Raw genomic sequence first — 14,942 nt, forward strand, 5'->3', positions numbered from 1 at the left:
ATAGACCAGGAAAAATATGAGATGCATGTATCATGGACTGTGTTGAGAAATGACAAATTTAAGAGGAACAGACTCCCCTTTACCCAGATGCTAACATTTTTAATGGTTTTGCTCCATATTTTTGCTAATGAATGTGAAGCTTGCTTATTCAAACTATTGCAGTGCTGTTTTTCAGCATTTACCATCTTCTCCTTTTAGTCACTAGAAAATCAGAGAAAAGATGAACAAAAAAAATTATGCAGACTGGCAGAGACAGCATAGGAATAAAACACGAGGGGAAAAGAACATACATTCCTTTTGATTTCCCACTTTTGTCAACGGCAAAAGTAGAAAAAGATCCAGGATCTCAATCATTCAGACACTGAATCTGACATGGGGATAGATGCAAAAGGCAAATAATGTGCTTGGGTTTAAAGAATAAACTGGCAAGTTCTCTTACTAAAGGCTGCCCTGGTGCCAAGGCAGAGCTACCTACATGCTGGCAGGCACAGGCTGAAGGAGATCCCAGCCTTCCTGGTGCTTTCTCTGTCCTTGGGCACAGCTGGCAGGGCCCACCCAGCTGCTTCACACTGAGCAGGGCTCAGTAGAAAGGCCTTGGCAGCACTGCTGGGCAGCCCTTCGTGAACCAAGCAGACTAATCTCAAGAGCACAAGGCAGCCAGTAAAGATAATTAATGTTACCAGCTAGGAAGATTCCCCATCTGGATTTTGGAAAAGGCACCTGTCCTTAGCTCTAAGGGGGTTACATGCAACCAGCTGGAAAGCACCCAGATCATTCATGCTGCCAGGTGAGTGCAAGTAACCAAAGGAGAACACAAATGCATTACAACATTCCGTTGCTGGGTGACACTGTGTCTTCAGGGAGAAAAATCAAAAAATAAAGAGGTTTTCTGTATGAAACATGTTTACTAACACACATTCAAAGCCAAACAAAGCCCAAGGAAAAATCACCTTTTCTACGGGTCTCACAAAAAATTTATGATAAAATATCACTCATATGGAAGTCAGTTTATAATGGATCATAGCTTAATCAATTCAAGTTAATTTTTACCCAGATATTCACAGATAGAAGTCTTCTATTATTTTCAACCACATGGGCCAAGTTTTTAGCTAAACTTGTTACACTGTGCACAGTTCTTTTCTCCCTACCTCTCTCCAACACACATGCTCCGATTTCTAAAATAACAAACAACAACCATACTGGAAAAAACCCAAATGTGGAAAATTTCACTCTGAAAAAGGAAAGGCTTTGCAAACTTTACAGGTGACCAACAAGATGTACAAATGGAAGTTTATATTAACTAAGCTATTAAGACCTCTCTGTGTGTGGTGAGAGCCCAGGTGTACAGGAGGAAGGAATAAATCCCCACTAAGCCTCTGAATGTGCACAGCCATACAGTTGAGTACACCTTTCTTTCAGAACTCAGCTGGGCATCAGCTTTTATCTTGAAACTCATGTTTGTCATCATTAGCTTAGCTAGCATGCTTGCAAATGTTTTTTCAGCATTCAGTTTCTGCAGCCACAATTTTCAGTTCTGAGTTTTGAAAGCCAGACATCTTCAGGAACAAATCTACCTAACACAACATTTGTGTGCTTATCTGCAAATGGGGACTTCTGGGATTGCAAACTGGCCTGCAGTGTTTTAAACACTTTGATTCTTATTAAGCCTTCTTATCATGTCTAAAGCTGACCAGTGGAAAGATTTTGGTTCTGCAGTCATTGTCCTGAAACAGGTGGCTTCACCCACTGTGCAAGAAGTTCATCCACACACAGAGTCGAGGTACTTATTTACAGTTCTGTGCAGAAAGGGGTGCTGGGTGGCAAATCCACAAAGGTGAGTGTAGATGTGTTACCTACTGCTTTAGTGAGAATCACCATACGTGTTATGGAGTAAGCCCCTTTGAAATTTTCTATAGTAGACTCTATCCAATTGACATTGTGGTGGTAAAAGGTGATTAAACACATGTGAAAAGTAATGGTATGTTGAGAACAATCTATTATTCCTCTTACAGGTCGGTTTGTCCAAGACCCTGCTCAAAAGAAGTTAAGATTTTTCATCAAAATGCATGAAATTTTGGCCTTCCTCTTAACATGGGTTGACACTTTGCCCTCAAGAGGATTTTGTGTGGAAACATATCACGGCTGCCCAGCTGGGGCACAGCACTGAATGCAGCTTGGATGGAGTCTGGGCACAGTTCACAGTGCAAATCCTGCGGGACACAGTGCCACTCCCCTGCTGGGCTCAGTGCCTGCCAGCAGTCATAGCAGTGGGACAGGCTTCAAAATCCATCTACTTAGGTGCTTCCCAGCTCCATTTTGGCTTTCATTGCCTGCCAGCCAGGTGGAAAACCTGTTGTGACATCACGGAGCCCTGTGTGACAGCAGCCCATGATGTCACATTGCCAACACGTGCAAGCACATAGAGACTGGGCAGCCCAGAACACCACAGCCTGAACTGCGACCAACATGGCACGCCGAGGCAGCTCCCTTGTCAAGATGTCATCCTTGCAAAGGACCAGAGTAAGGCTCATCCTGGTGGTCTTCCTGACCATGCTGCTCCACAGGCTGTCTCTGTCATTCATTGCCCCCACGTGCACGGCCAAAGAATGCACCAGCAGCCTAGAGCCTTGCAATTCCAAAGACTGGGTGAGGTTCAGGATGGGCATCATTCCCGAGGATCCAAAGAAACCGCCTGTTGTTGCCAAGAGCATGACTGCTGAATGGACCAGCACCACTGGCCTTTGCAAATGCCAGCACCAGGTCAGGGAGAGGCTGGACATTGCTCCTGAGTGACTGAAGCAATAGCCCATTATCCCAGAGAGTGCAGCCCTATCCTTTGTGCCAGCTCTGGAACCACCTTGCCCCTTGACATGAGCTGGTCGCTCTGTACAACCTGGCAACCTGTGGGGCTGCTCAGCATGGCTTGCATTACCTTCTGCATCTGGAGAAACATGAAGAAACCTCAAAGACAGGGAAAGTGATGGATGTCCTCATCTTCAGTACAGACAGACTGCTGGGAAAAGAGCACCTTGAGGTGGTCCAAATTGTTCTACAGGGTGGAGGCCAAAACCAGCCTGCCACGCAGGGCCATGAGGCTTTTCTACCATGTCCACATGAAAGAGCTCTTCTAAATCAAGGAACCAAAGACAATTGACAAAACAACCAAGATAAGACCAGGTTACAAGGAACAAACAATGCCAACTCATCAAACTAGGGAAAGGGAAATTTGGGCAGGGGGAGATTATGACCATCGACTCACAGTGCACTGATTTGAGAACTCAAAAGAAGGAGATGACTGTGCAAAAGGAACAAATAATTTAACCAAAAGAAGATTGAATAATAATTAATAACTTAATAATATAACTATGTCTTGTAGCCAATGAATATTTATGCCTTGTTCCTGTCAAATGTTCTGTGGGACTGGCTAGACCAATTGGCAGCGCAGAGGTAAACCCATGTATGCTGCTGAATTGAGGCAAGATATTGCCACAGGTAGAGAAGCTGCCTGTAAAAGTGCCCCATGCAGATGCCCACATACCCAAGAGTCAGGCTACTGAAGAACACTGCAACAAAGAACAGGTGGATCAGGCTGCCAAGATGAAAGTGTCTCAGATGGATCTGGACTGGGAACAGAAAGGTGAATTAGTTTTGGCTTGGTGGGTCCATGATGGCTCAGGTCATCAGGGAAGAGATGCAACATGATGGGCTCATGATCAAGGGGTGGACTTAACCACAGACAGTATCTTCCAGGTCATCCATAACTATGGAACATGTGCTGCAATCAAGCAGGCCAAGCATAACACCCTTGTGATAAGGGGACAATGGCTGAAATATAAGTATGGGGAGGCCTGGAATATCAATTACATCACACTCCCACAAACCCCCCAAACCAGGCACTACATGCTGACAGTGGTGGACACAACCACTGGATGGCTGGAGATGTACCCTGTGCCTCACACCACTGCCCAGAACACCATCCTGGGCATTGAAAAGCAAGTCCTGTGGTGGCAGGAACCTGAGTCAGACAAATGGAACTTATTTCAAAAACAGCCTCACAGACACCTGGGCCAGAGAGCACGGGACTGAATGGGTAACTCATATTCCCTATCCCCATCAGGCTGGTCTCACTACCTGCAGCTGTTTTTTGCTATAAGGTGGGTACTGCTTATGCCATTGTGCCCATGGTTTTATTTGGGACCCCACTACCCTTGGCAAAAGCATGGACACCTCTGCTGTATTTAGGTCAGCTTCCATGAAGCCTTGTAGTTCATCTGCTCCTGCTTTCAAGTTGCTGCTGCTGGTATGCAGGTGTGTAAGACTGTGTCCACATGGGCTGGGAAAGACAGGCTCTGGATTAGGAGAGGTCCCTCCAGGCTGCTGGCTACTATCTGCCCAGATATGACCCAGACTCAAACACCCACACTGTGCTTAGGAAATGTCTCTAACCCAGCACCTGCTTTTAAGATGAGAGATAGCACACTTGGCTTTTCCTGCCAAGAGCACTGCAGGTCTCCCAGTCATGCCCACCTCAGCCTAAAACAGCATTTCTGAGGACACATCTCCAATTCATCACTGGCGTAACCTCAAATACCTTAGAAATGACTGTGCTTTTGGACAAATGGACACGAAAATCATAGCTTCTTGTTAACTTGCCAATTCTATCCAATGTGGGACAGCAGCAACCCAAGGGGAAATTGGTAGAAGACAAATTAGTGGGTTTTTCTTTGAGTCTCTTTTTGTGATCTCTGTCATTTGCCCACTGACTGGGTGCATCACAGGGACTCAGGAGAGAGTGGATGGGTATAAAGAAAACACCAAATTACAAATCCAAGAAGCTCCTCTGTGCCTTACCAAGGTAGACTACCGTAACACTTGGAGGCACCTGCACTTGCTCTCCTGCACCTGCTGAACAGACAAAACCCATCAATTTCTAGGTCTACCTTGTGCCAGAAATCTTCTCACATGGCAAACAAACAAACAAATAACACCTATTTACATTTTCAAACCCAAACACTAGGATTGTCCCATGATATTGATTTGGCAAATGATGGAGCAGAAACACGGGACTGAGAATTCAGGTATTGACAACTAAGCTATGGATGAACACCACTGGTGTTTTAAATGGCAAGGGCTGGTGTTGGCAGGGGCCATCCTCCTGCTGCCTGGGGGATTCTCAAAGATAATTCCCTTCGTCTAAGCTCTTGCTGTAATAATGAAGTGAGGCTCTGACTCTCCACAACAAAGTCACAACACTCCCCTCCAAACTTGCCAAATGGCTAAAAGGCTTCAAGATCAGAAAGTTATAGGGAGTTTAGGATCAAGCTGGGCTTATTTTAATCAGCTTTGATAAAGACTTGTTAAGTTTTTACACAAAAAAAACTTTTTAAGAATCCAACATCACAACAAAACCACATCTTTCCAAACTGGCTAAGCAACTGTACTCCCCAAGAAATAAAGCTCTGAATGAAGGTCTTTCTCATACCCTTCCTCCTTCAATTCCCTGGCTGTAACTTCCAGCAGTGTATTCATCTGTTGCTTCAGCTGCTGCCATTGGAGCTTCAGGATCCTCCATGTCCCTCCATGTCCCCTTGGCATGTTTCAGTCCTGCACACAGAGCTGTGGACTCACCACAAAGCCATGGGTCTCTGTACAACTAAAACATCTTGGACTTTGGTTTTAATTTCTCCTATGCCACCAATACGGTTCTCCCAACTGCTTTTCCCTAAGTCATTATTCAGTCTTGAATCCTGCAGAATTGGTGCTGTGCTTGGCTACTTGCTTTTTCCTTCTCTTCACTGCCTTTTTGTTCACAGATGCTGCTACACTAAAACAATACAGCAATGCAGCACAATTCATGTGCTATCACTGACACAGAGTCTTTATTTTCTCTGTTATTCCTTCACTTTGTATTAATCTTCTTTACCTATCATCCAGCCTACTCTCCTCAACTTTGTCCCCTCCAATAATTTTCAGATTCCAGATATTTTCGTTTTCATCTCCAACACTTGGTGAAAGTTCTTCTCTATTATTTGATACACCATCTCAAAAGCCTTCTGTTGGTAAATGCTCTTTCTAATCTCTTGTGTCTCATCTTTTTCTTGCAAATGTAGTACTTTGTTTTCCTGCAGGGTGGATTTGTTTGTTTTAGTTACTCTCACCCAGCATTTTGGATCAAAGAACTATATAATTTAAAATAAGATGTCCTGACAATGTGAAACAAACCCTACTTGAAGAAATGCTATCTTAAGATCACATGTAGACTAGTAACATCTATTTACATGGGTATTTCCCACGTGTTTAGCCCTTAGAAACCTAAATACAGATCTGAGATGCCCAACTGTTGTTTTTCAGACTTGAGCTTCAGTTGTCTCCAATCCTGGTTTTGGATGGATAAAGGTAAAAAAAGGGAGGGAAAAAAAAAAAAAAAGCAAACCTTCTGATACTTGTAAAATGCAAAACCCCATAAGGGTATTTTTTTAATCACTGTCCCAATCTTAAGGATTTCCTGGCTAGTTTTTATGTGCTGCATCATCCCCAGTCAGAAAGTACCCACGCCATCTTATACCTTTCCCCACAAATTACTGCAAGGAAGGCTAATAGGAATGGTTTTGTCAGGAGACAGAAATCTCCAGCAGTCTCTGATCTGGGAGACAGTCACATCCCATGACTAATCTTTCCATAGGTCACAGGCCAGCTCACCCTTAGACTTATTTGCATTCAGACACTCTCCAGCAATATCCTGTTTTCTAATTTAGGAAGTACTGACGATTATACATGGGGTTTGGCTCATTGGAATTCCTTTCCTCTCCACTCTCCATTACATTGACAATTCATCTCCATGCATGTGTGAAGGCAGGATGAAAATTTTCCTCTCTCAAAAGAGAGAAAATGCCATTGTTTGCACTGATGTCTGCTCCACGAATAACCGTGAGACAATGTGCTAGGGTTGAATTACCATGCCAGTCCTGGTTGCTCCTTCTTTAGATGTTTTTACTGCACCCTCACACTGGTAGTGTAGTTTTCCCAAACCTCTGGCTCACCTTTTCCTCCTGTTTACAGGCCCAGCTGCTATTTCTTCCCTGAGGAGCTTCTTTTCTGCACTGTGACAGCCACTGCTCTTAGCTCCTTTACACACCCTTAACTTTAGATGCCCCAGCTAGCTTTGAGTTCAGTCAAATATTTTCATTTCCCTTTCCATACAGACAATGTTTTTCCCTTTCCCTTCCAGATTAAATTCTCTCCCACACAGATGATTGTTTTTCCCTCTCCAAAGGTCATCCAGAAGGTGGTTTCATAACCAGTTCGACCACTGATGGGCCTTACAGCGCTGTCCTGATTCTCTTGCAGATGAGATGTGGGACAGTAACGTGGAAGATGCACCAAGTGAAATATGAAATGTGGGGTTTGATGGTCCCTGGGTTTCCCAGCAAAGTAAAACCCCAGGAGAGGATTGTTCCAAATCTAGCAAGCTGCTATCAGCCTGCATTGCCTGCAGCCCAGCCTGGCTCATCACGCAGCAGCGAGGACAGCAGCCAGCGTCTGTCTGGTCAGCCTTACATATGAATGAAAGGAATGCAGCCTCCTTCCGCTGCCTTCCACTCCCCACCCGCTCCCCAGCCCATGGCTTCTTGTTTTCATGCACTGCAGTAAATCCCTTTGATCCAGCAAGTGGACTTTGCACGTGCAAGCTGAGTGACCGGCCCGCATCTGCCTCCGTGCCGTGAGCCCCACACTGGGAGCTCTTTGTGTGCCGCGGCGCTCACTCCCGTTTTACAGAGCCCACACTGGCAGACTGCTCTCGCATGACACACTAACAAACCACCAGCCAAAGGAAAATATCTTGCAATCATTTCAGACCCTCTGGCTCAGGCACTGACTAAGCCAAGTGGCTACTAGCCATTGGCACTGCTGGGTGCATTTGCAACCCACAGCACGCTCAGTTCAGGCATGAAAAATACAAAGCACCCATGGAAAAAAGGGCTCCTTGTCCCATGCCCTGAAGGCTGCATGGGAAAGGACACAGCCTGACATTTATAATTCAGTCCCAAATATCCATAGCTACTTCTCTCTGTCCCCCGTTTTTACCAGAGGCAGGAGCTCCCTGTGGGGAACCCCACTGAAGAGGTCAGTGTGAACACATTAGATGGCTTGATTGTACCAGCTCTCATTTAAGGCATCCAGCGATCAGTGGATGAAGGACTATGAAGGAGTCTGAATGACTCTGTGCTCCAGACTCAAATAAGCTGTTTAGGTAAGCCTATCACACTCCTTCCCTCGATTTACTCAGGTTGCTGCCAGGATATAAATGTTCACAGGTATTTAGACAACCTGCTTTCCACAGACAGAATGAGAGACAGGTTTCCTGCTCCCAGGTTCTGCATCAAAGATGTGTTTTAACAACAAGGCTGCATTCAGACCTCATCACCATGCTTTCTACAAAGCTGTGCTCAGCTAGGACATGGGGAGGGGCAGGGTGGTTTTACAGCTGTTAGGACAGGAGAGATCATCATTCCAAGCTTGTATTCCTTCTTGCTTTTTGCCTTCCTGCTTTCCTAACAGCCTAAGCTATCTGCTCAGGACATGGTGAATGGAAACAGAAACACTCCCATAATTTGGGGCTGCTTAAACCACTGAAAGTTTAACTGGTAAGATCAGAGGAGTAGCTGATCCCACCAGGTGAAGTGCTGGGAATGGGAGGTCTGGGCTCTGCACCCAGGCAGCTGCAGTCTCGTCATCTGATAAAGGTCTTCCCTCTCTGCCAGTGAAGGCAGACGTGCCTTTTCTCACAACATCAAGCTCTGCTGGATGGGCAGGCTCAGCACATCATGGCACCACCTACAATCCAAGGCAATTCAACAGAAAGATCACAGGGCCAGTGAGAAACGTTTCTCATTGTGGATTAATTGTAAAATGTAAGATTTCATATGGTAATGTTAGAGGGGAAAGGTTTTAGCCTCAGAAAATTCATCCAGGCCTAAGGCTGGGTTCAAAAGCATGCAAACTCTTACAAGATTTTGACACCAAAGGGTAAAGGTGCTGAGAGATTAGATGCTTTTGTAAGTGCTCCTCATGAGTCCTGGTCCATATCGCCATTTGCATGACAACACGAGGAAAACTTCACAAGTTCACCGTTCCACACAATTGTGTCATATCCCTGACTAACCTCAGGAAAAGCTGGGTAGGACCCATCACTTCCAGCTTGAGAACGAACATGGGGGTCATATCTGAACAGACAAGATCACTGGGTCAGCAGTTCTCACACTCTTCATTTTCGCTTTCACGGAAGCTCCATCATCTGCTGGAAGGCCTTGACTGGGACGTCCCATTGGCCAGCCCCAGCAGGGAGAAGCCCTCACAGCAGCATTGGTGTTACAAGGTACCAACATTCTGGCCATGTTGATGCTGATTTTAAAATTATTGTACTACTTTCACTGGCTTTCAAATCACTGAATCACAGGTGAGGTCACTCCTGGCAAGGCAGCTATCCCCAGTAAAAGCACTAGAAAGCCCATATAAAAAGATCAATGCCTTTTATGTCTTACTATGATTTATACTTCAGACCATGTAACTTTTACAGTGCTGCTAGTATGTGATGGATGCAGCTCTCTTAACAACCCACATATTTATCTGATTTACTGTGTTGGTCCAACATGTTATTTTCTACCTTGCAAGAACAACCTTGCCTCTAGGAATCTACCTGCATGATAAGATCGTGAACTAAATGTGCAGTTATTGTAAGAGACCACACATTTTACAGTAAAATTGAGAAAACGGATTATAGCAATCCCTCTGGAAACAAGAATAATCACATGATAAGACAGTGCTAATGGGAATTTATCATCTCTCATCATGAGTGAAGCTTAGAACAAAGCAGCCACGTGTGTGAACTGCACAGCTATTAATGCCAATGAATACCAGCTGAAGAGCTGCTGGGGACTAAAAAGAAATGAGAGGAGGGAACCTGAAAGCCAGCCTAAGCCAATTCAGTATGCTTCAACCAGCTTACACACAGATATATATAGATATATAGATATGTAGATATAAAACATTTGTAAATGTTACCCAAAATAACAGCCTCACATCTATCCATACATCCCATTCCCTCTCTACCTACATTATTTCATTCAAACTCCATGTCATTCTTTTATTTTTTCTCACTATATTTTAGCACTGGAGAAGTCCAAGATCATGAGTATCTGAAGGATATGTGCCTCTGCATGCCTACACGTCTGCATATACACACTCTGCCTCATGCACAGATTATTCCTCAACCACATATTTAAGATCTGAAACACATTTCTCTTTCTCCCATACAAAAGGCACCAAAAACCTACCCACGCTATTTTCTATTTGAAGAAAATAACACTTGACTAAACTTTACATTTTTAAAGTTGTCTTGGGGAAGTGAGTGCCAAAAACCCAAAGTGACATGCACATAGTTTTAACATGAATGATACATCTACATTCCTTAGGTATCCTAAAATTACTCTGCATCAAGCCCCATAAGACATATGAAATCCCAACAGGTTAATGGTAGATGGTGAACTCCTCTGTTCTATTGAATAATGGTACATTCTCCGGACAACCGTATTTTCCACTGCCCTGTTTCATAGACAGAAGCTTGGACTTTCAGAAGAGATTTTTTTTTTTCTTTTCTAAATGAGAATAAAAAGAGATGGTTACGGGTAGGTGGCAGGACAAGATGAGAGAAGCACCCTACATTAAGTACCTGTATGAGTCCTCTGGTGAGCCTTTAAGTGGGAGCTCTTTGTATAAACTTTCCGGCACCCATTAAATTGACAGCGATGAACCCTCTTCTTGTTTTCTGGGGATGCTTCTGTCCCTGCACCTCCTTGCTCACTGTCACTTTGCCCACTTTTTATTGTCCCTGCAGTCGCTGTTGCTACACCCACTTTCACAGAGCTGAGTGAAGTTTTCTTGGCTACCAGTTTCAACGTCACTGTGCCATCCACTGCTGAGAGAGTCTGTGGGGTTTTGACGAGGTGGCGGCTGAGCTCTGGAGAGGAAGGGGGGGTTAATGAGGTCACTGCATTGAGCTGGGCCTGGTTGACAGCTGTGTAGCCTTCTGTGGAAGAGCTGGTGGACTGCGAGCTGAGGCACGTCTCAGACAGCAGTTTGTCACGGGAGAGGATAATGTCCATGTTGGCGCTTTTGTCACAGGTACTCGTCTCCACTGGTAAAAGGATGGGGTCCAGCCGTCGTACGTTGTCCTCTGCATCTGGGGCTGAGGAGGCATGAAGAAAGCAGTCCAAATCCTCACCAAAGGTCTCAGAGATTTTCCGTGGTTCAGTCTGAAGGTATCGCTCCAATTCCAGGCATGTCTGCAGAAGGGGAAAGGAGATGGGAGGGAGAGAAATCGCGGTTAGAGAGGGATGACAGCATAGCTGCCACCGAGGGCAGAACATGGTCCAGAACATGGGCAGAACATGGTCCCTCATCAACAGCAACATCTTCTGGTGAGATAGTCACACCCTGGGAGACATGAAGATTTGGCACTCGTTCGAGGCTGCTCAGAGGTAGTTTAGGATTACCCACATATATATTGGTATTTACTAGCAGGTATTATACTAGAAGTGAAGATACAACTGTGAACAAAGTATCCCCAACATTTTCATTAAAGTCTATACATTGTTCCATGGGCACCAGGGCCTTCCCAACTTAAAGTATAATCAGTCACTTCCATACGAAACTATCCTAATAGACTCATAATTTGGCATGTACAAACAAAAAAGTCACCTCTCCAACTAACTGCTTCCTCTTCCTTCACAAATATTAACTTTCTCTCCAAATTTAACTCAGTGTAGTTGGTTGGGGCCTAATCTTCCTTAAACAACACAATTCTGAAGTGTGACATTTTAAGATAGGAGGCAGAAAAGCTTCCAGTGAGATCACAGCTTGTTTAAAGGGCCTGAGAGAAGGAAAGGTGACAGAAAAAAAAACTATCTACTGTCAGTTTTAGAAGGAGTTTTGGCACATCTGGTCAAACGGAGCTTCCTGTGTACAGGACACCAGGCTTGCACACAAACACACACTCACCCCTTTATTAAAAAGAAGGTGAAGTTTCAAAGAGGCTGTCACATAAAAATGTGCTCCTGCGCCTCCACAGCAGCGATCATCAGCACAAGGATGGGATGAACCTCCTACATGAATGTGCCTTATTATGAAGTGTCCTGAGCTTGCTCCAATAAAGCCTTCAGCCACCAAAGCACTGCCCCAGCGTCCTCCACAGCCAACATGAAAAACTTTTATTGTTTATAGAGAGTCATTTGCTGTAGTTTCAAGAGCTTTTAATGGAGTTTATTAGCCCTGTTTTTCATTTCTTGCAGCTTGAAAGGATAGCTGGTTTAATGCCACCACTGTGATTTCACAGGGCTTGGAGAAAGAGACATTCTAACTAATACATTTTAGAAACCTCTAAAAACAACTCCTCAGAGAACACTTCTACCAATATTAAAAAGGGGTTTTAGTCAAAAATTTTTAATCTATGGGAGCTGGTGACCCAACTACATCTTGATCTGGAGAGTCCAGCATCTGATCAAGACATACAAGCTTCATATGACCAGAGGAGAGACAGAGACTTCTGCCTTCTGAGTACAAAGGTCCCATCAACAGGAATGTAAGGAGGCCCCACGGACAGCTCTCTAGGAACTGGCAGGTAATTTGATATTATTACTTTGAAAGCTCCCACTGAACAACATTGTTGGTTGCAGATACAATGTGGTGGGATGACTTTCAAGTTCACCACAAAATCTGCCACACTGTCGTTTCTTTTTCAAGTAACAGCTGGTTATAGATCTGAGCTGTAGAGATGGACAAAAAGGAAAAGAACAGAATATACGCAGGTGAGACACGCTATACTTTAGCATGTATGTTATATTCAGAGGCATGAGACTGTCTGTACACAGGCCTGGTCGTGGGACACAATCAATTGCACTTGCCTTAGCAACCTTTCTGTTTTCTTTGTAAGGTGAATTTCTGGGACTATGAGAAACAGTTTTAGCTGGGAGTCTGGTCTCTCCCCAGATAAATCCTAATGGGTTCTGGGAGAAGCTTTCCAACATGCCACATAGTCTTTCAGTAATAACCCCCACCACCAGGAGAGGCAATGCTTTTGAGTTCTTCACATCATGTAATTTGGGCTTTCTGGTCCACTTAGCCTTCATCCAATGGGGCAGAAACAGGTTTAGGGGCCAAATACATAAAAGGCTTCCAAAGGAAAGAGCAAGCATAATCACAAATTAGGGGTGGAAAGGGGGAGGGCAGCAGCAGGGAGAAGAGACAAGGACTCAAGGCCATTAAATCTGATGACAGTGACATGAAATTTCTATTGCTGTGGGATCAGAAAGCTGCATGCCAGCTCTGGGCTGCCCATGGAGGGGAGGCGAGCAGGAGGTGCTGCTCCTTTAAGGCATCACTACCCCATGACAACAATAGTGGGCCTGACAGTTTTTCCAGCTTCACCATTAATTTTCCATAAAGAGCGGTTTCTCGATGAGCCCTTTTCAGGCAGAGCCTGATGCTTCACAAACCTGTAATTATTCCTGGCTCCCCCCTCCCGCAGCCACTGCACCTGTGCCATTTCAAGACACCAGCTGGTCATGTCTTGCCTTCTGCCTCTGAAATCCAAAACCAGAGGATCAAGCCCATCTCCCCATAGAAGGGGGGAGAAAAACAACTCAAAGAAACAATGTAATGCAGTCCCTCCCACCCACCCCCCTCAGCCTCCCCACCAAGTCAATAGCAGGGAAGAGCCTAGCAACTGCTGAGCCAGAAAAGCCCTGCACCTAATCTGCATGGCAGACAAAGCCTGGCGAGGGGCTACGGCCACAGCCTTCCCTTACCTCCCGCCAGGGCCCTACCTGCTGCTGCACCTTTTTTTGGTGGCAGAAACAAAGAATCTTTCCCCATATACTTCCCAGCTTATTCCAAGTACCTTATGCAACCCTCTCTTCTTGTGGTCCCAATCTCCCAGGGAGTGGTTAGGGAGCGGTTTCTAAACCAGCCTGCTTTCTTCACTCCTTTCCCTGGCATGACAAATTTTAGGCCAACTAAGCCCACCACCTTGCCTTGAGCACTGACCTAGAGAAACCAGTCAGGCTGAGACCACCAAGGTCCCCATTCCAGGATGCTGGACCACCAGGAGAGGCAGAAATGTTCTTTGGTCATCATGCCCACAAAGCTATTTGCCACTGAGCACATCAAAAGCCACTAGGTTTTGGTGTTGTTATTGTTTTGTTTTGGAACATTTTTTTTTTTTTTTTTGGTGGGAGGAGCAGGACCACTATCTACAGAGATACAAACCCAAACTGCTGAATTCAGATGATGGTGAATCCCTATAGATCTCTACTTCCACTACCAGCCTGGTAGGAAACTAGTTCAAGAATATCCCAGATAGGAGTGAGCTGCTCTTGTCATGCTCTTATCAAAGTTCTGCTGGACATCCAGCTTCTCCTCACCACTCGTGCAAGACAGGGAGCTTTGTGTAAAGATGGAGTACGCCACACGGGACCGGAAGTCCCACTACCCTTTAGTTGCTACACTGCAGGCAACATGGTGGGTATTAAACTTTTTATCCAGCGATAAAAACTTTAAAAATTGCAAAGAGAAGAAGAAGATGGCTCCCTCCAGGAACAAAAGAAGATTCATAAGACTGCTGTTGGCTGTCAAGCCAGTTCCACTGGCTACAGACAAAAACTGTGACCACTAATTCAACCCATCTGCCCTGATTAATGAGGGTCATTCTCCTTGCACCTTGCTCCTCAATTTTACCAGTTAAAAAAAATGATGATTCATGGCTGACAAATAATAGGATGTGACTTTGTGAGACCCCACATACTTGAAGTAAGCCAGATAGAAAAGGCCAACAGTTTGGCATGTGGACAATCCTGTCAAGGCCTTCGTCTGGTTTTTCAGTTTCAGAT

General features: G+C 44.9%; 1 protein-coding gene across 1 annotated transcript in view; it reads right to left on the bottom strand.

Annotated features, from left to right (window-relative positions):
* Window positions 1–14,942, bottom strand: part of KLF7 (KLF transcription factor 7) — a 56,672-nt gene that overhangs the window by 15,953 nt on the left and 25,777 nt on the right. The window contains exon 2 of the mRNA XM_084209131.1: window positions 10,730–11,342. Within this exon, the coding sequence (XP_084065257.1) occupies window positions 10,730–11,342 (613 nt within the window). The remainder of the gene's footprint in view (window positions 1–10,729; window positions 11,343–14,942) is intronic.

Source organism: Fringilla coelebs (genome assembly GCF_963513975.1).
Source record: "Fringilla coelebs genome assembly, chromosome: 7".
Classification (NCBI taxonomy): Eukaryota; Metazoa; Chordata; class Aves; order Passeriformes; family Fringillidae; genus Fringilla; species Fringilla coelebs.